Raw genomic sequence first — 25411 nt, 5'->3', positions numbered from 1 at the left:
CAGGGCATTTCCTGAACTCTCTGTACACTTTTGTGTCTCCAAACTTTTGCTGGTCTGGTTCTCCCTGCAGTCCAAGATGACAGGCTCCTGCCTACTCTGCAAAACCCACCTCATCAAACTCTGCTCTGAAGCTTTCCCAGAACCCACCACACTCCCGCTACAGCCATCACCCCAATTCCCTCAGAGGACACATCCCTTTTTCCATTTGGCAACTGCTTTTATTATAGAATTTTTCACAGATATTATTTTGTTTGTCTTCTCCTCTATGAAACTTTCTCAGATTCCCATGTGCCGAGTTAGGCACTCCATTTATTGCCCAACTCAGTTTCTGGCAGATACTCTACCCCAGCATATAGCCCAGAACCTAAAACCATCTGTCTATATAATTACTACTCCCTAGTAGGCCCTATGGTCCTTGAAGATAGCCTAGCTAACGCCTAGCTAGCGCGTGATTCACAGTAGGTAGTCAATAAATGTCATTAATTAAACAAAAGACAATTGCTTTCTGACAAATTGGAAACCATACATGTACCTAGCGTTAGCTTAGATACATGCCTCTGCAGCATTCCAGCAGTATCCTTCCTTCTCCATTATCAGACAAGAGCCAACAAAAGTGGCTATGTAGCACATGAGGATGCCTCTTGGGGAAGAGGCAGGTTGGCTGCCCAGGGGAACAAAGGGCCCTTTAAACACGGTGCCATTTACTCACCTTAACCCCAGAAGGCTATTTACATAGTAGCTGCTGCTATAAGAAACACTGTTAACATTCAGTGAGGTGGCCCTAATCCAACTGTTCCTCAACATCTCCTCTAAGTGACAGACAAACGTACATTTCCACTTAGACATTTCTTCAGAGAACAATCAACTGGGAAAATAACAGCTGTATGTATTCTTAAAAATCAATTAATCACACAAAAGATTTTAAAATGTTTTAAACGAGAAGAACATAATCCAGAATTAATTGTAAAACATTAACTGTATTCTAATCTAATCTATATCACAAGAAAATTTTCATCTGTACACACGTATGCTACAACATAATTTTTTTAAAAATCTGTGTTTGTGTTTTAACTTTTAGGTGGTACAAAAGTCAGAAACTGCAAAATAAAGAGACTAAGATAAAATGGTCTACTGCAAACATAGAAAAATATATGGGAAGGTTTATGGAGTATAATCAATTCAGCAAACATTTGCTGAAATACCAAGAAATACACAAGACAGAAAGTGGTACCATATAATGTCACTGTTCTCAGGAAACTATCATCTGCAACAAAACTTTACACTACAAAGCAACTAGCAAAAGTAAGAAAGGATATCAATAAACTTGTTATGAAAAGAAAATGTCATGTAACTACGAGTAACAGGTGGTACTGTTTTCTACAAAAACATTTATCTTCAACAGATTTAAATACTGCTTCTGCTGCTTACATGAAGGTAAAAAAAAATTAAACAAAATGTGTCTCAAACTATAAAACATTTTGAGATCCACACTTAAAAAAATTTCACTACATTTTGACACTAAAACAATCTTCATTTCATAACAATTAAATGATACATAAAATATATGTAATACTTAGAGTTACACTTAACATAGTTAACACTCTTTAGAATGTTTTATTGTTTTCTCATAAGGAAAACACCTAAATTAATCAAATACAATGTAAATATTGACCATTATATTAAAAATAAAATTAACCAGTGAGAAGGTGACATATTTCTTTTGGCTGAAAGTACAGCTTCTTCCCTAAGTCAGAAACTTCCTGACCCTATTTTGTAATGGAACAACACACTGAGTAATGGATGGAAGAATACAGACTCATTCGGGCATGCCATCTCTCGTTTATCTATTATGTTGTGAGCAAAATATCTTCTCGACCCAATTTCATATAGCTGGTTCTACTATATTTGCATTTTTGTCTAAAAGCTATCTAAATCATTTTAGAAGGTAAGCAGATATTAATAAATGATTGGCTTTCTAAGGGGTAAGACCTCCAATTAACCTCTGTAAGCAGTCTATTAAAATTTTTTGTTACTGAAAATTACTTATTTTGTATCCTACCAAAGGCATATTTACCTGCAGATAGCTGGAAAACACTCTTGAAGACCTTTCTTTTTAACTAAAGATCCTTCTAGGCAGTACATAATGATGTCCATAACCTTTAGAGGAAAAGGAACAGATCAAAAATTAACTTCAAGTGCTTAATTTTCAAAATGTTAAATGATTACATTAGGCCCCATTTGCCCATGAAAATTCTAAATAGTTTGATTTTAGTAGTTACTTTAAAACAAAAGTAGTTACTTTTAAACATTCGTATACTACAAGCTATCCTTTGTCTTACCTATGATAAAAATTTAAAGACAGTGAAGTAAACAGAATAGATTTATTAATTTTGAAGTCAACTCATGTTTATATACAAGTTAGATAGCTTTCATTCAAGCACATTATACAACTTGTTTTAATAACGTCAAGGAGAATTTATATAACCTTTAAAAAAATTACTACAGACCAATTCCATGTGAATGGGAAAAGGACATAGCACTCATTTTGATTTTTGAGGAAATTTAATTAAGGCCTCTAGAAATGTCACAAAAGTTAATTTATTTTAGTTATCTCCTTCTCTCTGTCTTGCCTCCCCCACCCTGCCCCCACAATCTTTTCTCTCTTTACCTTAGAGATTCTGGAAACAAAGGTACCAATGTGTATTAATACGCTGGAATATTTAATTTAGGATATTGTCATATCATTTGAAACAGGACAGTTCTTACCTCCACAAGAAGATCCACAACATCTGTAGGCATCTTTTCGATGAGAATTTCAATGACTCTCAGGATTTCCCCTTTAGCTCGCGCAAGGGTTGTAGTGTGCATATTCTGCTGTGATTGGGTATTTGCTGCAAGAGCTGTATGTCTGTGTACCTATAAAAATATTTCCATTCTGTAGATATAACAATATAGTTTTGCATTTCTGACTTATTTTTCACTTACTAATACTACAGAGACAAAAAAAAGTCCACAAAAGCAAATCATGGGATGCTTCAGGAAATACTTCTGATCACAAATAAATATTCAGTATAATAATTCAATAAATATTGTTTAATAAAATTCAATATGTTCTTGAGTATTATTTGAGATATTAGTACAATATTACTATGACATTTAAGAAAAAAGACTGAAGATTGAATATTTATGAATTTAGTATATTTGGTACTGAAGTATGCAGTGTAGTTCCCAAACACCCAGAAGGATAAGATACGATTCTTGATCTCAAGTAGTAATGGTAAATAATATTTATATAACACTGTGTCCCAGACACTATTTTAAGTGCCTTATCATCAAATTGGGAAATCAAAACGAACAAAGCAAATAACATATCCAAGGGTGATTTTTCCCATACAAATTGTAAGTTTTCCAGTCCAGAGGAGAAAGAACATTAACAGGTCCTGAACTAACCCTAGACTATCCATGGAGCAGTGAGCAAAGGGACAGGGTAGAGGGCAGTATTAATGAGAAATACTTAATATTTTACTTGAATAAGCTATGATTAAAAAGTGAAGTGGAAAACTTGGTTTTAAAAGGTAATCAATGTAGACTGTTACATCAAAATATTTAAAAATCTTTCCAATCAAAAGTTAGAAAAGAGGGAATCCAAAGCATGGGTATTCTAACAGTTCAAGTAACAGGAGTCATAAGTATATGGTACAAATTAAGTTTGAATCCACAATTAATATAAGGACCTGTCAGATTAATGTAAAGCTTATTCAGTATAGTCAATATAACTACCTATGTGTACTCCATGAATAGGAAAAACCGTAAAAGATTTTCAACGCTAATAAAACTCTTTATTTGGGCTGAGGTTGTAGCTCAGAGGTAGTGTGCACTGGGTTCAATTCTTAGCACTGTATATAAATAAATAAAAATAAAGGTCTATCAACAACAAAAAATTTTTTAAAACTATTTATATATACATACATTATATTTTGTTCCAAATATATACATATGTGTAATTTAAATGTAGTGGAACCTTACTATAACACTATGTACTTTCAGAAAAACATGTACTTGTAGTCCATAAATTTATTTTTGATGTGAATTTACAGTTCCACTGCCTCATAATCACCTATACAAATTGCTATTAGGACCTTCTTTCCTCCCTTCTAGCTACCTTTACATCACAAATACTTACAGCATGCCTATTAAGGATTGCTGTGGGGCAGACACAGGCCCAATATGTCTCAGGTTATCAGAGTAGACTCAGAGGTATTTATTCCATATTTTAAAAATTCATCATAGCTTCAGGAAAAATAACTCAGACAGAGTCCATGCCCTATGGACACCCCGTCTGCACATTATTCATGTGGAAATGGAACAAACCTTTAAAAAAATTTAGGATCTTATCATCTTTTCCTTTTTTCCCCATCACTAAGACCTATAGGAAAGATCCTATAATTGGTTCATTGTTCTTTACTAGTTTTTCAGTTAGATGTGGGCAATTAGTTAGAACACTAAGAATGTGGGAATCAATTGGCATTCAAGTCTTTATCTGTGACATGTAATAGGAAAAACAATTAGCACGTTTATGACTTACATTTTTTGTTTACAGTTGGAGAACCAGTGCTAAATAAGAAGTTTAGTTTGATTACAAGTAGGTACTTACACTTGAAAAATGTGAATTCCTTTAATAGGCTTTAATTTGCATATCCCTGCTATATTTCAGATTGAAAAACTATTGTCAAATATTTGCAAGTGAATTAGCTTTGAGAACAGAAGTGAATACCACAGCACAAGTAATGAATGCACAGCTGTGGAATTCTGAGTGCATGCACAAACACGCATGTATTCATTTCAGTACTAAATCATTAACTTGCTTTGTTTTAGAACAAGCTGGAAGGATTATTTGCAGGTACCAATCCTCAGTTTACAGTGTCAGATAATTCCTCTAAATGGGAAGCTGCAGCACACTGTGGACTCCCCTCACCTCTTTGGCTATAGTGGTGATGAAGGCGGGTGGTCTGGCAGTGGCAATGAGAGAGAGGGCATGCCTTGCAGAGCGGGCGGAGTCAGCTGCTGGGCTCAGAGGCAGCCCCATTGTGATGCTAAACAGGAATCAGAAAAAAGGAAAAAAGAAAAGAAGCATTAGAAATATAGAGTGAAAAGATTAGACACAGCTTATAATGTCAGTTCAAGGTCAATGGGAGCACTCAAACAGTTAGAATATAATGGACTTGCAACAATGAGCAGTGATTAGGAGTCAGGGTGTTCTGGCATCAAATACAAAATCGAATAATTAACCGTGAAGATTGAAAACAGTATGCGCATCTGTCCAAAGTGTTAAAAATGCCTTGTTAACAAATTATCAAGAACTAGTACTGAATACATATCACAAAGCTCAAAAAAAGGCAAGAATGAATATCAAGTTGGGTATTTTCAAATTTTGGCCTTAAAAAAGTTAAAGGTAATAATTTAAATAAGATTAAGTTAAAAGACTATTTTAGGGCTGCATCTGTGACAGGAAGCAAAGTTCATTCTTATCTAGAAATTCAGAAGAACTGAGAATGACAAAATTACCTTTAGTTTGTGTTTTATTCTTAGTTTGAAATAACCTTAGTACTACTGTTTACACCACACTTAGTACTTTTAGAACCAGTCTACTAATTGGCATGCTCTGCTGACAGTTTCTTTAGTACTGATGTAAAAATTAAATTAACTAATACTAATTCTCCTTATACAAAGAACAGATGACATGACACTGTCCAGGCTACTTATAACACTATGTTTTCAATGAAATAAACCCTTCCAAACTGAGGGTGTAAGGTTCCTGGTGGATAGGATGCCGTATTCATTTCCCACTTGAAAGGTAACAATGATAGTCTTACTTTCGAGCATACTTTATATTACATATAAACCACTGTGAAAAGTATTAAGACTTTAAATTAAAATGTGGCATGTGATCAGGATATTAACTGTGTACAAGGACAGGAGTTTTGTTAATATGGAGCCAGTTATAGTTTCTCTAGCTAAATAGTTTTCATATTTAAATATGCATATGAAGATGCATCTTAATGCATCCTACTCCAATTATATGTCTTTGTGCTTCATGCATAAGCTGGATTATGTTTACTAAATAGTCTCAGCAAGTTTATAGGTGTCCCTATCTTCGAGCTTTTATTTGTAAATAAAGATGGCATAGGCATTGTCATCACTGTTAAAAGAGCTAAATTAATCCTAGAAAATTCCGCCTATAATTTTTTCATAACTGTTATACAGCTTAAATCTTTGATAATATATAACTGTCTTTCATCTTGTTTTCCAAAATGAAGATAAATGCAAAGCAGGAATTCAGGGAGAAGTCTTTCTTTGATGTTTACCAAGAAAAAGAAAAATGTGAGCTGAGAGAATGTGCGCACACACACACACACACACACACACACACACACACACATGCACGCGCATGTGCACACAAACTGAATAACAAATAAATGGAATATACTTGCTCCCCCAAAAGTCTTGTGCCCTTGGGTCCCAGCAGGGGCTGGAAAGAGGTGTTCAGCAGGATGGGCAGTTAGCCAATTTCTTTTTTTGGATTAAACTTTACTATTGAAAATTCAGCAAAGGAAATGTGTACTACCCAGGTGAGTAGTGCTTGGGCTAAAATGCTTAATAGTTACATATCCATATTTTAGGTCGTTTAAAAACTTGAAAACTAAATTTTTAGTTTTCTTTCTTTAATCAATTTGGGTAAAGATGGGCTGGTTATATTGAAAGGCTGAGACAAACCAAAATGGTATGTCAACTGAATAATTCTGAACAAATTCAAATAAAATTCTGTAAGATTGAGAAAAATCACAAAATGCTGGAGTTGGAAAAGATTACTCAGACAATATCCCAACAAGCGGTCGGTCAGGGAAAAGGAATGCCTATCTCTTGGGCATCCCAACCCACATCTGAAAGGCATGATGTGGAAAAAAAAGAACTTGACGAGAAGCCAGGGTCTAGGACTGAAACCAGGCTTGCTTGTGCTATTTCATGTCCTTTTGTAGTTGTCCTAGAACGTCCCTAGGACATAGTTGATAAAGTCATTTTACAAATGAGAAATCAGGTCCAGAGAAGGTAAATGAGAAACCAAGGCAGTAGTATACTATGTTCCTCGCTTACCAATTATTTTGTATTCCCTTTCCAAAAATATTAAATGGAAAATTCCAAAGGTAATTAATGAATTTTAAATTGCATGACATTCTGAACAGCATGATGAAATCTCACACTTTCCTATTACATCTTGCCCAGGATGTGAACTATCCCTCTGTCCAGAGCATCCATGTAGTATATGCTACCTACCCATTAGTAGTCACATTGGTTATCAGTGTCATTATGTGGCAGTGCTTATGTTCAGATAACCCTTCCATAGTAGCTGAATGCTATGTCACAGTGCCTCATCATTCACCTCAAGCCACTTTTCACATAGGCACTGCATTACAAGTGTACAGTCCAATAAGACACTTTGAGAGTCCACATTCACATAACTTTTATTTCAACATATTGTTATAATTGTTCTATTTTATTATCAGCTATTGCTTTTAATCTCGCTGTGCCTAATTTATAATTTAAATTTTATCACAGGAATGTATATATAAAAACCAGCATGTACAGGGTTTGGAACCACTCTTTAGGCATTAACTAGAGGACTTGGAACATATCCTGTGCAGATAAGGGGGGATTAATGCAATGTCTTTCAGGATAGTTGACCTTTGGAAGGGCACAACGATACTATGGTCGATTGGATTGATGAGTTGGTAACACGACTGAACTCAGCAGCTTTAGATGAATGGTTAAGTTGCATCCCTGAGAGGTGTCTAGTGATATGTTAATACTTGGGACTTCAGCTGTTTTATTCAATATCAACAGTGGTTTGAATGAAGATACAGGATGTACTCTTATCTGTGGTATGGACATAAAGTTGTAATGGAAAACAATCATATTAAGTAACAGAACTGGGATAGACAAAGTCCTCAAAAAGTCAAATTCAGTTGAATAAGAAGTCTTATGTGAGGATACAAAAATGATTGAATCTGTAGATGTAGACCAGGTAATACACTACTATTCTGAGCTTGTGAACTGCTGAGGGTTGTAACTGAAACATAAATACATATGTTGCCAGAAGCGATAGCACACACCTGAAATCCCAGTGACTCAGGAGACTGAGGCAGGGGGATCCAGAGTTCAAAGCCAGCCTCAGCAAAACTCAATGAGACCCTGTCTCTAAATGAAATACAAAGTAGGGCTGGGGATGTGGCTTAGTGGTTAAGTGCCCCTGAGCTCAATCCCTGGTACCAAAAAAAACCCAAAAAAACAAAAAACAAAAAAAACTTAGTGATATGGCTGCCGAAAGAGCTAGTTTATATGGAAGAATAAAATTATGGGGAGAGGGTCATTCCTGCTGTATACTTCGTGGCCTGTCTACCCTCCTCTAGCTCCTTAGGTGCTAAGAGAAAGGGGTGGCTTCTGTGAGATAAGAGTTACAGAATACTTGTAGAGTCCAGAGAAGTTCCCCATCTGTGTAGCTAGAAACCAGAGTTCTATACACTTAGAGAGGATCTAAGAAACTCACCACCCATTGCTAAGTCTACCACTTCTCAGTTTTTTGCATACAGGACAAATGTTTAGTGGGAAGGGGAGACAGAGAGGGAGGGAGGGGCAGAGAGCAAGCATGGGAGCACCTGTATCATAGGGACATCAGACGCTTCTTCTGAGCAAAGAGGTCTCCTGAACAGAAGTAAAGGAAAAATGAGTCAACTAATGGTAGGTCACTGGCTTCAAATGAAAGGACTAGCTGCAGACAGCCTTCTCCTATCTCAGCAAAGGACCTCTGAATTGGGGGAATCAGTAAACTTCTTATGGTTAAAAAAAAGGGGGTAAATTTCACAATGGAGTGGCAGGATCTGGATGATAAGCTATAAAGCACTGCAGAAGGCAGGGAACCAAAGGCATGCAAACACGGTGCCACTGAGTTCAGTGGAAGCTGGGAAACCCACCAACCTGGAGAGGCATCAAGGCGTGCACTTGAGCTACTTCCTCCGTTAGCACTTGGCTGCCTGAGCACAGGATCACAGGATGTGTAAAGGTCTACTGTGATGACGTCAGGTGCTGCAGTGACCTTGAGGGCACCCACAGTGCAAAAGTGGGAGGGCCGTGAATATGAGAGCTGACAGGCTGCCGAGGCCCAGGGAAGAAAGAGAAAGCTGTGTCTCTCCTCTACTCAACAGAGCCTCGACTTTATTTCATGGTTTCCCTGCTTTAAAAATCTTCAGTTGCTTCCCATCACTCTAAGAAAAATCCGAATTCCTTGGCTTGAATTTTGAAAAATCCTAAACTCTTAGGCCTTTCAAAATCTAGTTCATTAATTTTTAACTCAATCTTCTCAGCATCAGGCTAGTCTATTTCAAAGTTGGTCCTGAAAAAATTCTGTTCTTTTACTGACTCCAGGGTTTTGCTAATACTGCTCCTCTGCCCCTCTCCCACTGGCGCACTCTCCTCCCTCCCTTCTGATCAATTCCTGGCTTCCCCACACAGTATTCTGCAATTGCTTCAGCATTCAGTGATTTCTATTGAAACAAAACAACAACAAAGCCCATTTATTAGGGGCCCTTAGTTCCGAATCCCATCCTGCCAGGCCTTCAGAATTAGTCTTGTATTATGACTCTGTGCAGATTGTAAGCATGCCTTCTAATCCTGTGTATCCCCCCAAAGTGCCTAGTACAGCCCTTGGAAACAGAGGAAGCTCAATAGTTATGCACTAAATGAAGCCAGCTGGCAAATTTAGCAGGAGAAAAGAAAATCGCTTAAGCCAGTTATTGGACTGAATTGACCAGGCAATGAAGTCAAAGTAATTGATCTGGTAGTCCCAACAGACAAAGTCTAATTCTACACGTAGTCATCTTTAAAGTCAAGTCTGCACTGTGTGTGTGCTATATTTTAATGTGGGATTCTACCTGAATGAAGACGGGTCAGAGGATGAGAGGGTGGGAAGCAAGGGGCTTTCTGTCTCGTTCTGGAATCTATGTGAACTAGGGAGCACACACTTTTCTTCTGATCCTGCTTATGTGGCTGTTACACAGATCATTTGTTTTGTAGGCTTATGCGATGGGCCTTTGGTTTTGGTTTTTATTATTAAAAAATTGGACATGACAGACTATATTTTGCTCAGCATTTCAGTGTACACATCCAATATGAAATACCAGAGATGATAGATATTATAAATAAAAAGCATGACTAGAAAAGGAGTCCACTCAGGCTGAGCTCACTCTCCACATGACTGCTCATTAATCCTGTTCTGGGTTCATTCCATTGTGGTAAAAGCATTTGGAAAGTCACATGTAAGAACACTTCAGTCAAATGTCACCATCTAAAATTGTAAGGCTTCACCATTTGTCAAATAAAGGAATAATATAAGGAAATATTCAGAGGGAAGAACACTTAAACATTCATCAAATAGCCTGCAAATCTTGCCCAGCCATACAGATAACTGAAAACACTCCCCACCAAAAACAAAGAAGACCAATGTTATCTGGACAATGCATACTTAATTACATAACATTTGGGATTTTTATCCTACCCCTTCTTGGTAAAACAGGTAAGTATTTGTCCTCAACTTAATAAGGAATCTTCAATTCCTCAGTCAAGTTGGGCCTTAATTTCATAACTCATAGGTAGAATTCATTTCTTAAATCCAAAGGTAGAAATTCTTTCTCCTCCAAATGTCCATCTTTTAGAACTATGTTCTAAATTCTGTATTTATTTGCAGTGCATGAGAGCTATGCTAACATGATTAACTTAAATGGCTTCCTCAGATTATAAATAAATCTCATGGGAACAAGAATAGTCTACCTGTTGAATCCTGAAGCATGCTAGCATTTGGAAGATGTGTTCCTTTTTTCACTCCTCACCCTTCCAATTTAAAAAAAAAACATGGTTGAATTTGTGTTAAAAGATTGAATTCTTTCCTTCAACTCTATATTGTTCAAAAAAAGTCTTTCTAACGTATGGCACTTATCTGTGTACCAAAGCATGTGCGGTTTCCAGCAACAATGTCTCTCCCTTAACATTTGGTAAGCCATGACGATCCCATAAAAGCTACAGGTCTTCTGTCATTCACCAACGTCCTTCAGTTCTGACAGTATGCAATGAGAAAATGGCCCCTTAAACAACTGGGCCAGCACTGTTCCACTGTCCTCACTCACAATAAAAGCCCTACACCATGAACTAGGCAAATGGAGTCAAAGTCACAGAAAACAAAGACAGTCATAGCTCTACATTTCCAAGGGCACAAGGATATTCTGCTCATTTATAAGGTAGAATTTTCTACTATTTCTAACATTTTATAAATATGTACACAACCACTAAGATATAACAAATTTTGGATTTATAAAAACATACTACTGTATGTTTCTATTTTTCTCAAAACTATGATTTCAGTTAAGTTCAGCCTCATTTTCTACTCACCCATTCATCATGAATGGATAGTCCATCCTCACTCATTTAAAAAATCCCTCATATGAGATTTTACTTGTGATCACTTACATACAAAAAGGGTGGTATAAGCACATGGTACAAGAGTAACAAAATGGCAGGTGGGAGACCCGAGTGACAGTCTAAGCTCTTTAGGATACAAGTGTGACCTCAGACAAGTCACATAATCTTGCTGTACCTTCTTTTTACCTGATAGCATACTGAGGGTATTGTAATCACGTGCTGTGGAAGGAGATTTGCATTTATAGAATTCCATGGCTTTATTAAAAGTTTAATACATGCGAATCACTTGCCAGATGTTATGAATAAATAAGAATGAACATCTACTACAGGGCCCAAGCAACCAAGGAGTTTATTAGTATTCAAATAAGGTTTTTGATTTTTAGAAGACACAAAATCCTTGATGAAGACAATTTCATTAAATATATTAAATTCTGAAAGTACACTGAAAATTCTGACTTGACCAATTTTATATCCTTTGAATAAGCTGTTTTAATTCTGGGGGTGGTGTTGAGACTGACTGCAGGATATTTTAGTGCTATGAGCATTGGCGTTTAGAGTCAGTTGGACCTGGATTTGAACCCTGCGGTTTTCAGTGACTACGAAGTTACTGTGGAAAGAAGATGGCTTTTCTCACAGCTTCATTATTTTCCTCATGTGAAAAATGGAGGTAACCCTGTTTTCTTGAGCTTCTCTATAACTAGATGAGCATGTTTGTGACGTATACAACACAGAAAGTCATGGGGAGCAAGTGTTCAGTATTGAGGACTATACCCAGAATCCCCAGAACCCTTGAACAGCTAGGTACTATGGTAGGTGCTAAAAGCAAAGAAAAACTCTGTAACAATCTGCTTCTAAAGCACATGCTCAAACCAATCCTTTCTCTGACCCTAATAATATTCAAAGACAACTGGGAAGGAGACTGTCAGTGTTAGATGGAAGCATCCTCTAAAGTTTCTTTGGCAAGGAATTAATCAATCAAATTAGTGGAAAACAACACTTACTTCACTTGCTATGGGTTTAAGGAGCTGCTCATCAGCTTTGGGCATGCCTGTGCCTTCCTACCTCTGTTCTTTTGCACATCCTTCTTCTCCTGCCTCAGTCATAATCATTCAAATGAAAATTTCAAGCAGAACTTCTCACTGCATACCTTCTGGTTACCCAGCTATGATTCATCCCACCAGGCCCTGGATTCCATCCCTTCCACTCATATGGTTATCTTTGGACAGAACTTATCTCTTTTGCACCTTGGAGAAAGGATCTTTGATTCTACTTTATAGCTACAAATACCTAACATTGTCCCTTTCACATATTAGTGATGCAAAGAGTGCTTCTTTGATTAGTAAGCATTTAAATTCTGGCAAAATAGCTAAAAACATTAGAAAACAACTGTTGATGTTGTGATTTCAGGTGTAAAAATTTTAAGTTGGATGTCCTTACCTGGGAGAGAGGTCGAAAGGAACCCTGCTGTGTTATGTGTTCTCCAGAATGGGCCCTGGGTTAGATGTCCCTCTCCCAAACCCATCCTCATACATTCCCAAGAAGGGGAACTAAGAAAAAAAACATTTGCTCCTTTTTTCTCTTTCCATAAATATGAACTGAAATTTAAAAGCAGCAGCCTACCACAGAAGCTTCTTCATACATCAAGCTTAACATCACAGACAGAAGCGAGGCAGCTGGGCATGGATATTGTGTACACAGTAAATCAGGCACAAAAAGGGGCAGTGTGGCAGGGCACCACGAAGGCAGGATGCACACTTAGCCCGGTGCACATCCTACTCCACGGCTCCCCATCTCAGTCCTCTGCAGCTGGTACCAAGTGTGTCATGGAAGTAACAGGCCATTTTCAATCTAAATCTTGTTATAGATTAATAAGCAAACATTTTCTTGCTTATTATGCAATTTATCATGATGAAAATTACATTGGACTCCTCAAGGCTACATGCTGATACATTCATTTATTCAGAGCTGTGTATAGAAAGTCATACTAATCTTCATGACAGGAAGGATGTAATAGCAAGATTTAAATTACCACTGAAAACTACAGCATTTGTGTCTGTAGACATATACATGCAGGTAAAATATAAGTGCATCTTTATTTTGCTGACATAAGCCTAAGGTAAGATTATTTAAAAATGAAAATTGTACATACTAAAATTAAGATAAAAACCTCTCATTTCTCCTTCCAGGTAACAAAAAAATGTACATACTATTGAAATTGTGTTTAGCTCAGATCTGAAAATAAGCTATTCAGGGCCAAGGAAAATACTAGACAATCAGAACACGCCAAAGGCTTCTCAAAATAAACTGGGAGAGTAAAGGTAATTGGGGCCAGTGTTGCGGTCTTCCCAGAGGGCCTGTGTGGCAACTATGCCAAGGGGGAGACCAAGGGTTGTAGATATGTTCCAGAGCTTTGCACAAAGGTCAGATATGCTGCGCTATTGGCACAAAGCATGGGTTCACACTCCCTTTCAATCTTCAAAGTCAACTGAGAATCATCCAGACTCCTGTATCCAGAAATAACTGTCAACCATTCTTCCAAACTGCTCATTCTAGAAATGGGTTCAACAGCTCCCGATCTGTTGAACACTGGGTCCATACCACAGCTTCATCACTTATACTACCACCATACCATAGCATCCATTTAATCTCTCAAGATGAGCTAACTACTCTTCTAAGCACTCCATAGATATAAACTCATCTATCATCAATCTTATGAGAGAGGTACTTTAACCAGCTCCACCTAAAGGTGAAAATTAAGAAGCATGGCAGTATGATAGAAGGTAAAGAGGGAAGGCAGCTGCCTAAAATTGAAATCAATATCCTTCTCCTACCAGTCACTCTTGGAATATTAGGCAGAAAATGCCCACTCTGTAGACAAAGTCACAGCGTTCCATGCTAGCCTTCGGTTGCTTATCTGGTCTGCACTCTCTGAGCATAGAGCAGTGAGCAGAAAAACTACAGGCCCAAAGCATGCTGGAACCTAAGACATCTGTGGGGCAGAGAAAGGTAACCATGAAGATTACTCTATAGTTTTTTAAAAAAGATTAATGATGACAAGAACAAAATGTCATTCACTGAGAAAATCAAAGAAGTGGTAACATTTTCATGAAGGGAGGGCACCATGGGGCAGTTCAAGAATTCCTACCACGTCATACCCACTAGGGTGACTACACTGTAAAGAAAAACATGCTGGTGAAGAGGAGGAACTCTTGTACAATGCTGGTGGGAATGTCAATCGTTGTCATTAATGTGAAAAACAGGCTGGTGGCTCTTCAAACAGTGAAACAGAATTACCATATAGCCCAGTGTTGCAGTTTGGATATGGAATGTCCCCAAAAGCTCATGTGTTGAAAGCACGGTCCCCAGTGCAGTAAGGTTCAGAAGGAGGACTTGGTTAGGTGGTGAGGGCAGTAACCTTGTTGGTGGATTAATCCACTGAGAGCTGGCCTAGCTGGAGGAATTAGATCCTGGTGGCATGCCCTAGAAGGGTTTATCTCACCCCACCTTCTGCTTCCTGGCTGCCATAAGCTGAGCAGCTTTCCTTCATTCCTCCTTTAAGCCATGTTTTTGCCTTGGATCTGGCCTACGATGGGCTGACACCTCTGAAACCATGAGCCAAAATAAACTTTTCCTCCTATAAGTTGTTTTTATCAGGCATTTCAGTCACAGCAACCAGAAACTAACACTTAGTAATTCTCTTACAAATGAAAACAGGTGTTCAAAGAAATTCTTACACGTAAATGTTCACAACAGCTCTATTTGCAATAGCCAAAAGGTAAAAATAAGCCATATGCCATGAACAAACATAAGGTGGTACAACTATAGATGGAATATTATTCATTCATAAAGAAAAGAATAAGGTAATGATTCAAAAAGAAAAAGGTATTCATTCAAAAAGAAAAAGGTAATGATATATGCTACAACACAGATGGACTATGTAAATACTATGCTAGTGAAAGAAGTCAGTCACAAAAGACCCTAGGTTGCATTTATGTGAAATGTCTAGTATAGATTAATTCATAGAAAGCAGAGTAGTGACCACCAGGGGCTGGTGGTAGGAGAATAGGAAAGACTGCATAATGAGCATGGGTGTCTACTTGGTGTGACTTGGGAACAGTCTAGACCATGGTGATGTGAATGTACTTGATGGCAAATTTCAGGTTGTATACAATACACATACACACACAACCAAAAGCAAATCAAACAAAAGAGAGAGGAAAAAACCCTCCCAGGCCTCAGGCGGCTGAGTTCTCAAGTGGACACTAATCTCCACCTCTACCAGAACTTTCACCCCATCACTCTGAGCACACCAGCTGTGTTCCCACTCATTCTGGCAACCAGCTCCACTCATTTCCCACTTTGACTCTGCTCTGATCATTGCTTCCCTGGATTGCTGCAACCTCTTTATGTCTAGTCCTTTACTGGGTGCAAATGAAACTCCGATGAAGCTGATTTTAAAATTAACATGACTGTGGAGGATAATTCTTCAAACTGTTTGGCTATGTCTGAGTAAAGCATTTCTGATCAAGTATCAAGGGTGTATATCGTTTTTCTTATAAACAATGTGTTTATGCTACTGTTAGCTAGGAATGTCTCCAGGTAAAATAAACAAAATTTGAAAACTATATTACAGATCAGTCACTAACTCAGGGCTAAATCTCAGTTGTAGTAAATTGCAGAAACATGCTTCTTTTTCATTGTCAATATCCAAAATTGCATACATTCAGATAATGTCTATGAACACATATAATTTATGAAGGATAATTGACGACCTCCACCAAAATATCCCCCCAAACAACAACAAATTAAATTCACTGAATTCACTGGAATTCAGCACCTACTTGGCAAGTTGTTTCTCTGCATCAGCACAGAGTTCCAGAAGTCCCATCAGAACAGCAGACACATCCATGTAAGGCTCCCAAACTGTGAATCCTCGCCCGATCAGGTCAATGGCTGTTCGACGGATAGTGCTGTGTGGAGGAAGTTTGGGGCTCGGCGGCTGTAGCAGAAGAAATGTCAAAGCCTTGCCTGAAATCACAAAATAAAATGCAGAGCAGTAAAGTAACTATATTTTTGTGATGTTTTCTTTGAAGCAAACTTTCAAAATATAAACCAGCTTTTTTTTTTACCCAAACAGTTGTAAACAATAAAATTATAAGAGATTTTGAGCTTATAGTTTGTTCAGCTATATACTTTCAAAAGCTAAGACTAAAGTATTTAATTACATAATTATATGTAAATATGCATATGTAACTTCTAAATATTATGAGTGATCCTAAATTCCAAACAATGTTTCCTCTTACTCAGCATTCTGCAAAATGGAGATGGTTTCAAATAAGGTAATATGGTATGTCTTATCCTTCCTGATGCAGCTAATGCAGCTCATATGTAAACTGCTTCCCACCAGTAACACCTTTCCTCTCATTATAGGCAATGAGGGGACAGGAATGGCAAAAGCAAGGTGTGAAGCTCGAAATGCTTCCCTCTTGGGAATCTGTTCCTCCACATTCTCCTGCTGAGTACCAATACATGACAATGATATGAGCACACAGTAAGTTCTTCATATAAGTTCACTAAACAAATTTTAAAATAGTACAATCACAATACTGCTCTAAATCTGATGAAATGACCTAGTTGCAGGGAGGGGAGGTAGCAGGGATTGGACCTAGGGCGCTTAATCACTGAGCCACATCCTCAGTCACACACCCCTTTTTTTGTATTTTATTTAGAGAGAGGGTCTTGTTGAGTTGCTGAAGTGGGCTTTGAATTCATGATCTTCCTGCCTTAGACTCCAGAGTCACTGGGATTATAGGCATGAGTCACTGCACCCAGCCTTAGATTTTAATTGTATATTTTATGTTGAAGATTATGCTGACAGTTGACATTCAAAAAAGAAAAAAAAAAAACCTAGGGATTATGAAAAACAAAATGTAATTCAGAAGAGGCCTTTTGTTTGTATTTTGAGGGTAAGAGAGAAAACTTCACAAATCAGGGAACATGACAGCACATTGAGGAAGGGGAGCAGGGGCTTCACACTGAAGACAAGACAGCAAGATGGGTGAAGGGAGCATCCCTGTAGGGGGCTGGCGTAGGAGCTACTCACCCAGCCAGCTTCCTTTGCATCTGGTAAGCATTTGAAATATGGCAGGCAGCACTCGTTATTAACAACACGCTGAACGTGTATGTTTTCCAAACTAAGAACGTGGCATGTAAACTTTAGTTTGTCCAACAAATAACAGCATTTAATCGTTTATCTTGAAGTCAACAGGTAAGTGAGAAGGGGTAAAGTGGAGGTAAAAAGCAGAGAAGGGAACTATAAGGCCAAGAATCTACAGAGACATACTGTCAATTGGTGGATTTGATTTTCTTCTCATAGAACCCTTTAAGAATCTACCAAAGCCATCAGTACTTTTCCCAGGAAACTACTACATATATACATAGCCACCAAATTCCATACAAAATTTCAAGGAGGCCATGACCTTGGGTTAACAACTCAAGTACATATAAAAGGTCTCTTTGAGGAAACAACTCAAAATTCATACTTCACATGTGTATCTATAAATTTTACACTCATTTTTAATCACATAAATGTCATATGCAAAGCCTCCTGTTTTGCTTTTGGATAAAAAGAATTAATAAACTCCTTTAAAAAGAAGTGAACCACTGTTCTCATTTTTCTTCCAGTTCTTCTTATATGCTCATCACCTTTTGATATTTTAAAACATGAGCATTTCTGTACATTTCCCCTTTTCTCAGTAAGCCTGTCACCTCCATGAGAGTAGGAACTGTGTTTCATGTAACTTTGTATCTCTAAGCCACCAAACCCTGTGCTTTGAATTCACTGTGGACCTAAAATAGAAAATAGATCCACTTGTCCTGTGTATTTCTAACGTGGCTCCCTGCCCCAGTTTGTCAGAATATTACAGAATGTCAAGAAATGTACCACTCTCCTGTTTATTTCCAGGAAGTTGTAAGAGCTACAGAGAAACCCCAACTGCTGTTCTCTGCAGACCTCCTGAAGCACCAGCAGCAATGGCTTCCAATCTAAGCGCTAGGGCTCCCTGGAGGAGTATTCTTAGTAAGTAATATGGCATAGGGGAAGTAAGGTTTCCTGAGTACAATGTTTTATAGCCTTTCAATCATCATTTTCCTTCACTGCACTCTACCATCTCAGTATTCATTACAGGTAGGAACATTCTGGCAATGCAAGGGACCTTGCTGGCTTCTAAGGGCCTCTGTGGTAGGAACTCTGGAGGCAGCTTCCTCACCACTCTGACAATTTTTTCCTGAGAGCCAAAATAAAGAGTAAGAGGCTGACTTCTTGGTATTTTCCATCACTGTTCTGAGGAAATGGGAAGGATAGCCTAGGGGATGTGATCACTGGCCCTCTTATGAAATGACAAAAATGGGAATTCAGCAAGTGTCCTCCGGAAGACCCCTGGCCTTGCAGTGGCCCATTGGATTGCCCTGCTGCTCTCCTATACAGCGTGACCCACAATGGTGGTGAGGATCACGGCTCAGCTGGAAATATGGGATCTCAGGAGCACTGCTGCCCTTCCTTAAATCATTTTCTATTCCTCTCAATGATCTCATAAGCAAAATTCTCCTATAGCATCTCTCCTTCCGTAGTTCAAATTACAGTCTCCAGATAACATAAAGCAACGATCCTGACTGCTTTGGTGGGGCAGCTTTCACAGCTCATATAGGCCATGTGGAGGGCATCAAAGGAGAAGAGAGAAAAATGGTCAACTTCACACACAGATTTTACATCTAGAAGTAAGAGTACGCTTTTTTTTTCTAACAAGCTATTTCAGAATTATGAAGACATACAAGTGATAAAATTCCACATCTGTCTCTGATAACTTGCTCGGTTATAAAAATTACAGAAGTTACAAAGGATTTTTTAGTTAGACCCTTTGCTTTGTTAGCCATGTTGATTTGCAGGATGCATATGACTATGGCTGCCAGCATTAACAATGATATTCAAAGGAACAAATGAAGATGCCTGATTTCGTACTTCATCAAATATTCATGCTGATACCATGAAATTACCCCTTAAAATATGGTCTTATGACACAGATCATAGGAGTTGGGAGACAGGATTCAAACTCTGACAAATTGACCTCAAACTTAATTTTATAACTTCATAAATGTAACAACCACTATAGATAGATGGATAGTGTGAGTGAGTAGAGGTAACTTATTTTGTACTCTCTCTTTAGGGTTTTCTAGCTTATAACGGCATCTCTGCAAGATGGACCAAAGTGATGTAAAAGCTAAAATAAAGATAATGATAGTATCTTGCCTAGGGATAGAAAGTCTCATGGCACAATTTTACGATTTAAAAATTTTGCAAATTTTTAAAAATCTTTGCCACCCAATTAAGGTCTTCTTGTGTGTGTGTGTGTGTGTGTGTGTGTGTGTGTGTGTGTCTGTATTGGGGACTGGACCCAGGTCCTCGCACTTCCTGAACACATGCTCTACCACTGAGCTGAACTCCCACTCCCAGAAGTTGTCTGTTTTAATTTGTATAAGATGGATTCTAATTTTGTGCAAAAATACATATTTACTTACTTTATGTAAATCCTTCACTGTTCCATAGCATTCCTTGAGTAAGCAAGGTAGAGAATGATGTTATCATCTGCCACCATGATCGAGCTCTTCCTAAAAGGCTCTCCTATGACAGCATCCAAACATTCAGGTGACTGGCCTGACATTCATTCAAGACTTTTCACAATTTGGTCCCAACCCATTCATCCATTGCATGATAGTTATTTATTGAATATTGTTAAACTACACCAAATGCACAAAACAAAAGGGAGTAAGACAGTTTCTTAAAGAAATTAATTATAATTCAAAAGACAAAGGAGTTAACAGACCATTTGAAATATGTTATGACAATCTTATAATGTTTATAAGCATAAGTTCTTAAGACAGAACTTAACAGAAGCACTTAGCTCCATGTTAGAGGTACAAAAAGGCTTTGAGGGGAGGTAACCGCAATGTCCAAACCTGAAGAATAATTAGGAATTAGAAAAATAAAGGAGAGGAGAACAGAAAAGAAATATTCTAGGCAAAGAGAATAGCATGCGGAAGAACAGGAAGTGGGAGAGAATGTGGCCAGATCAAAGGCTATACATATCACATGGCTGAAAACTGTATATGGGGATTGGAAGTATAGGGCAAGGCAGAGAAGAGGGCAAGGGGGATTAAGTATAGCAGTAGATATGAGGCAAAAGTCACTAGAGTCATACTAAGGAGTTTGTTTACTATAGGGATAACAGGAAACCATTGGAAAGTTTTAGGCAAACAGATGATTTTCATTGTAGATCAATACTTGAGTTATCTTGTGATTGGAAAGGCACAAGACCCAATTCCTTTTCAATTCTGATCTCATCCCTGGTGAAATGGATTAATTGGAATAATAGAATTTCTGAATTAAAAGGACTTCAGAATGATCTGCTCTGTTTCTATGTTTTAGGGGAGAGAGCTGAGAACCACAGGAGGCAAATGGTGAGCTGCAGGCCCAATAAGGAGTCCAGTTTCTGTGGCCCAGACCACGTGCAATGACCAGTAATGCATCTCTGAACACTCAAGCACATGGAGTCATGCTGAATTCATGATTCTGTACTCAACTACAGATTCAAGAACTTCATCCTCTACAAGCTATGAGTCTGTCTGCTCTTCTGAATTGATTTTTGCTTCAGTTACCAGTTGTCTCCCCCAAAATGGAAGATTAAATCACTACATGTTTTAAGTCTTTTCTCACACAAAGAAGTTTTTGTCATTGGTCCAACCAGCTAAGACAAACACACCAGAGGCCCTATAATTGTCTTGGTTTTAACTTAGTTGCATTATGGCCACAACACAACAAATTCCTTATCGCAGCACAGCACCATTTTACAGACAGGAAAGAGAAAGAAGGGTAAAGAACAAGGACATTTGCTAGTTAAGTACTGCTTTGAAGTCTGATTATCGTCCTTGGTCAGAAATTATACAATATTTCCTCAATTTCAAGGAAGGAGTTCATTAGAAGTTCACTGTAGTTCATTAGTGGGGGATATTGCTGAGATATTTTCATGTGGAAGGGCAGAACCTATGTAAGTTGCTGGCAATTTCTGAATTTCTGTCACATCTTTCCTGCTTATGTTAGAATAAAACACCTGCTTTTCGCTTTGTTTTGTGTGTGGGTGTGTTAAACTAAAAAACCTGCTTTTTGCTTTACTGTGTGTGTGTGTGTGTGTGTGTGTGTGTATGCGTGCGCGTATGTGTCCTCATGCGTGCACACACATATGATTTGTTTGTTTTGGTGTGGGGGTAGAAACCCAGGGCCTTGCACATGCTAAACACACACTTTTCACTGAGCTACAATCCTAGCCCTTACCCTTTTAAGACAGCAAATAAAGTCCAAACTTGTAACAAATAGTAATATACTATCATTTGCCACTTATTCTATTATTTAATGCTAATTTTATTTATTTACCTTTAAACTCTGTTAAATAGGTAAGTTCCCTGGGCCATAAGAAATTTAAGAACATGCTTTTCTATTTGATCTAAGATTTAATACACATTTTATATTCCATAAGTATTTAATACATATTGCTATTTGGCAAATACTGAAAATTACTTTACGTTATATGTGTGTAGCACAGTCAACAGCATTATCCACAGTTCAGAAATTCCCAAGAGTCTCCTACAAACCTGTCCTGTTCCATGGCAGTTTCCATGGTTCCATGCAGAAATAGGAGATACAAACAATGTGGCAAATCTTTTTATAAAAGTGTATTTATTCAATTTAAAGGAGTGTTTATTCTGAAATTATAGTCTTAATCCTTTTTTGATGAGATTATGTTATTATTCTTTTGAAATAAAAGGGTTTTTGAATAAAATTATGTGCATAATATTTTCTAATGTTTGTATCAAGCAAAATAGAAATACTACTAAATACCCTCAAATTTTATTTTTGAAATTTTACTGGCCCATAATATTCTCCTGACTGAATCAGTGCTCTTAAGATGTAATAAATTTACTTTCCTGGGGAACTAAAAAAGTACCTTATCTCATCAAAAGTCACAGCTAGGAAGTACTATTACTTAGTGGTTGGTCACTGAATTCTTGACTTCAAGTGCCAAGGGGCTCCTAATTCAACTTATTAAAGGGTGGAATTCAGCATTATTCTGGTCAATCTGGGGCCACACTCAAGGCTAGTGTATCAAATTTTTGTCTTTCCAACCTATGAGAGGTGAGCAGCACGCTACCTGTGGCAGCTGCAGAGTGAGAATTTTAGTGTGTTAGCTTGTCACCACCACTACCTCTGTCTAGCCAAATGCAAAATGACTACAAAAACAACAGAGAAAAACAAATCCAAAACAAAACAAAGTCCTTTAAAAAGCAGAAGCACTAAAACCCGGCATTGGATAAATCCCAATAACTTAGACCCTCTGGCTGTTGAGAAACTAATTCTGTTGTCATGCAGTCAAGAGTACTAACAATAGCTCATATTTTATTTTATCTCAAGCATTTTATCTCAAGTTTTTCATTTTTAAAGGGTATCGACTTTAATCTCACCATATTTTAAAAGTGCTACAAAGGAGCAAAGAAAATATTACATTTTGCTCTAAACAGCAAAAAGCTAAAAATGCAGAAAAGAATTGAGACAAAGATAGCAAAATGAAGGCCTATGTAAGCTGTGGTCAAAAAGCGGCAGCATGACAGTATGGTTAACCTGCTGGTTTGGCAAGATGAATGATCATGAACTGACCAATAAAAAATGCCAATGCCTAAAAATTTCTTTGTATCTGGCTAGCTATGATGGCTAGTCCTTTTAAAAGATCAACTTACAAACCCCAACATAACACACAAATGGGCATTTGTGCTCTAATGTTTATTACTTAGGATTACTTAATGAATTTGTATTCTGGGGCATTTATTATCCTTATCACAAAGCGCAGACTCAACTTATTAACATACACATGTATTGAATATTATATGAGAACTCTATTAACCATAAATAACAACGGTTATATATTTCTGCAAGCATCATGGATCATTTTCAGTATTTTTGTTGAATAGTAATCAGTTTCATGTTGCTATTTTACCTTTCCCTCTTGCATTTCCTAGTGCAAGAACAAGGACTGAACCTGACAATAGTGCTTAGCTCTCCACTGCATGCTGGATACACAACAGTAGACACACACAACACAGACTTCACACACACACACACACTTATACACATACTCACTCATACACGCACCATCAATTGCCACTTACATCACTAACAGAATATCAGAGGTACCTCACATCTTTGTTTTCTCACAATGGGTTTCTTAGATCCCACTAAAACATAAACATACATTAGTATTTTCCCTGTTTCTATTATGCAGAATAGGGACTAAATAAGAAAACACCATTTTTAAAGTTACAAAATCAGTGACATTTTTTCTAGTCTTTCATTTTGTAATTTTTTATTTCCTTAATATTATATTTTTGCCTAGGTTTTCCCACTCAATCTTCCCTGAAAGTTTGAAGGTCGCATAGGAATCCTGTGGTTACCCTACATGTAGATTCTAGAACCAGTTGTCATAGCTTGTTAGCAATCAGTACCCCTGACAGAAGAAGGCGGCAAGCACTGGGTAACTAAAGAGGCTAGGAAGGAGGGATATAAGGAAGAACTGCACAACAGGGGAAGAAGGCCTTGATTTCAGAGCACATCCTTGCCGGAGGCAAGGAAACTTGGATTTTATGGCAACAATGCTGATGGAAAATCATCAGTCAGAAGGAGTTTTAAGAATTAGAAATTAGAACAGTAAGAATTAGAAATTAAAACAAGCTAGAATCAAACCATATGTATCAAGGAAATTTTCTTACTGGAATTATTAAAATTTCAGGAAGTATTTCATAGATCCCTCAGAGATCATCCATAACTATTACTGCTGCACTGCTAGTAGAAAATATACATAACCATTTTCTTGGGCTTTGGTCACTCCTATACCAGTCAACAGGCCTAGTTATGACAATCTCATTCCTTATACTTAGAAGAAAATCATGAATGAAGAAATGGCCCCTAACCATTCTTGGCTCTAAATAGTAGAGAAAGGCAAAAAGGTCATATTAAAAAAATACTTTAATTAATAGCTCAATTACAAGGACATTCCAATGGGAGAACATATTATATGCACTTTAAACCAAATGAATTTATGATGATTTATGCCATTACAATGAGTGCAAAATGAATTAATAATGATTGGCCACTTATTTCAAATTGTAACCAAGTGAATGAGGCCTTTTCCCACTTGCTAATGTCCATCAAAGAACAAGGATGGCAGAGTGCCATCTAGAATTCTATTCCTTTGCTTTATTCAGGTACTTGATTTGATCACAAATAATTCCAATGTGGTACATATTGTTAACATAAAATAGAATAATTAAAAAACATTTCTGTAACTAGGTGCTTGGAATCAATGCAATTATTAAAAACTTTTGAAACTTTTTACTTCCTATATAGCATAAACAATGAGTCATCATTTCTTTTAATAAAAACCATAAAGGAACTTTGGTAAATTGGGGAATTAATTTATCACAGATATTTTAAAAATCCATTAGTCTAGTGTTAGCTTAATCAAAAGAGTACTAACTCAAAAGTAATTAGCAGTTTCCTGTCCTATAACCAGGAAAGTACAAAATCCAAATTCTCTTTGATTCCAAACACATTTTGTTCCTATTCTCTTGAATTCCAAACTAAGTTGTATAACACAGGGAAATTTACCGTCATTTTGCTTTTGATATAATGCATTTTGGATGGCAGACTAAAATATGAGATAGCCTGACCTTCCTATAAATAAACAAAAGGATATTGCTTATGCATACAACCTTTTTCTGCTAAAAAAGT

The 25411-nt window shown here is 37.4% G+C and overlaps 1 protein-coding gene across 5 annotated transcripts in view; it reads right to left on the bottom strand.

Annotated features, from left to right (window-relative positions):
• The window catches only part of WDR7 (WD repeat domain 7), a 360567-nt gene that overhangs the window by 79371 nt on the left and 255785 nt on the right, over window positions 1-25411 (bottom strand). For all 5 annotated transcript variants that reach the window (XM_079108807.1, XM_079108809.1, XM_079108808.1 and 2 more), the window contains 4 exons: window positions 16365-16551; window positions 4976-5093; window positions 2767-2916; window positions 2075-2157 (listed from right to left, as the gene is read on the bottom strand). In XM_079108807.1, coding sequence (XP_078964933.1) covers window positions 2075-2157; window positions 2767-2916; window positions 4976-5093; window positions 16365-16551 — 538 coding nt within the window. The remainder of the gene's footprint in view (window positions 1-2074; window positions 2158-2766; window positions 2917-4975; window positions 5094-16364; window positions 16552-25411) is intronic.

This window comes from Sciurus vulgaris (assembly GCF_902686455.1).
Source record: "Sciurus vulgaris genome assembly, chromosome: 13".
Classification (NCBI taxonomy): domain Eukaryota; kingdom Metazoa; phylum Chordata; class Mammalia; order Rodentia; family Sciuridae; genus Sciurus; species Sciurus vulgaris.
The sequence above is the reverse complement of the archived record's forward strand: the minus strand, read 5'-3'. Positions and strand labels throughout refer to the sequence as shown.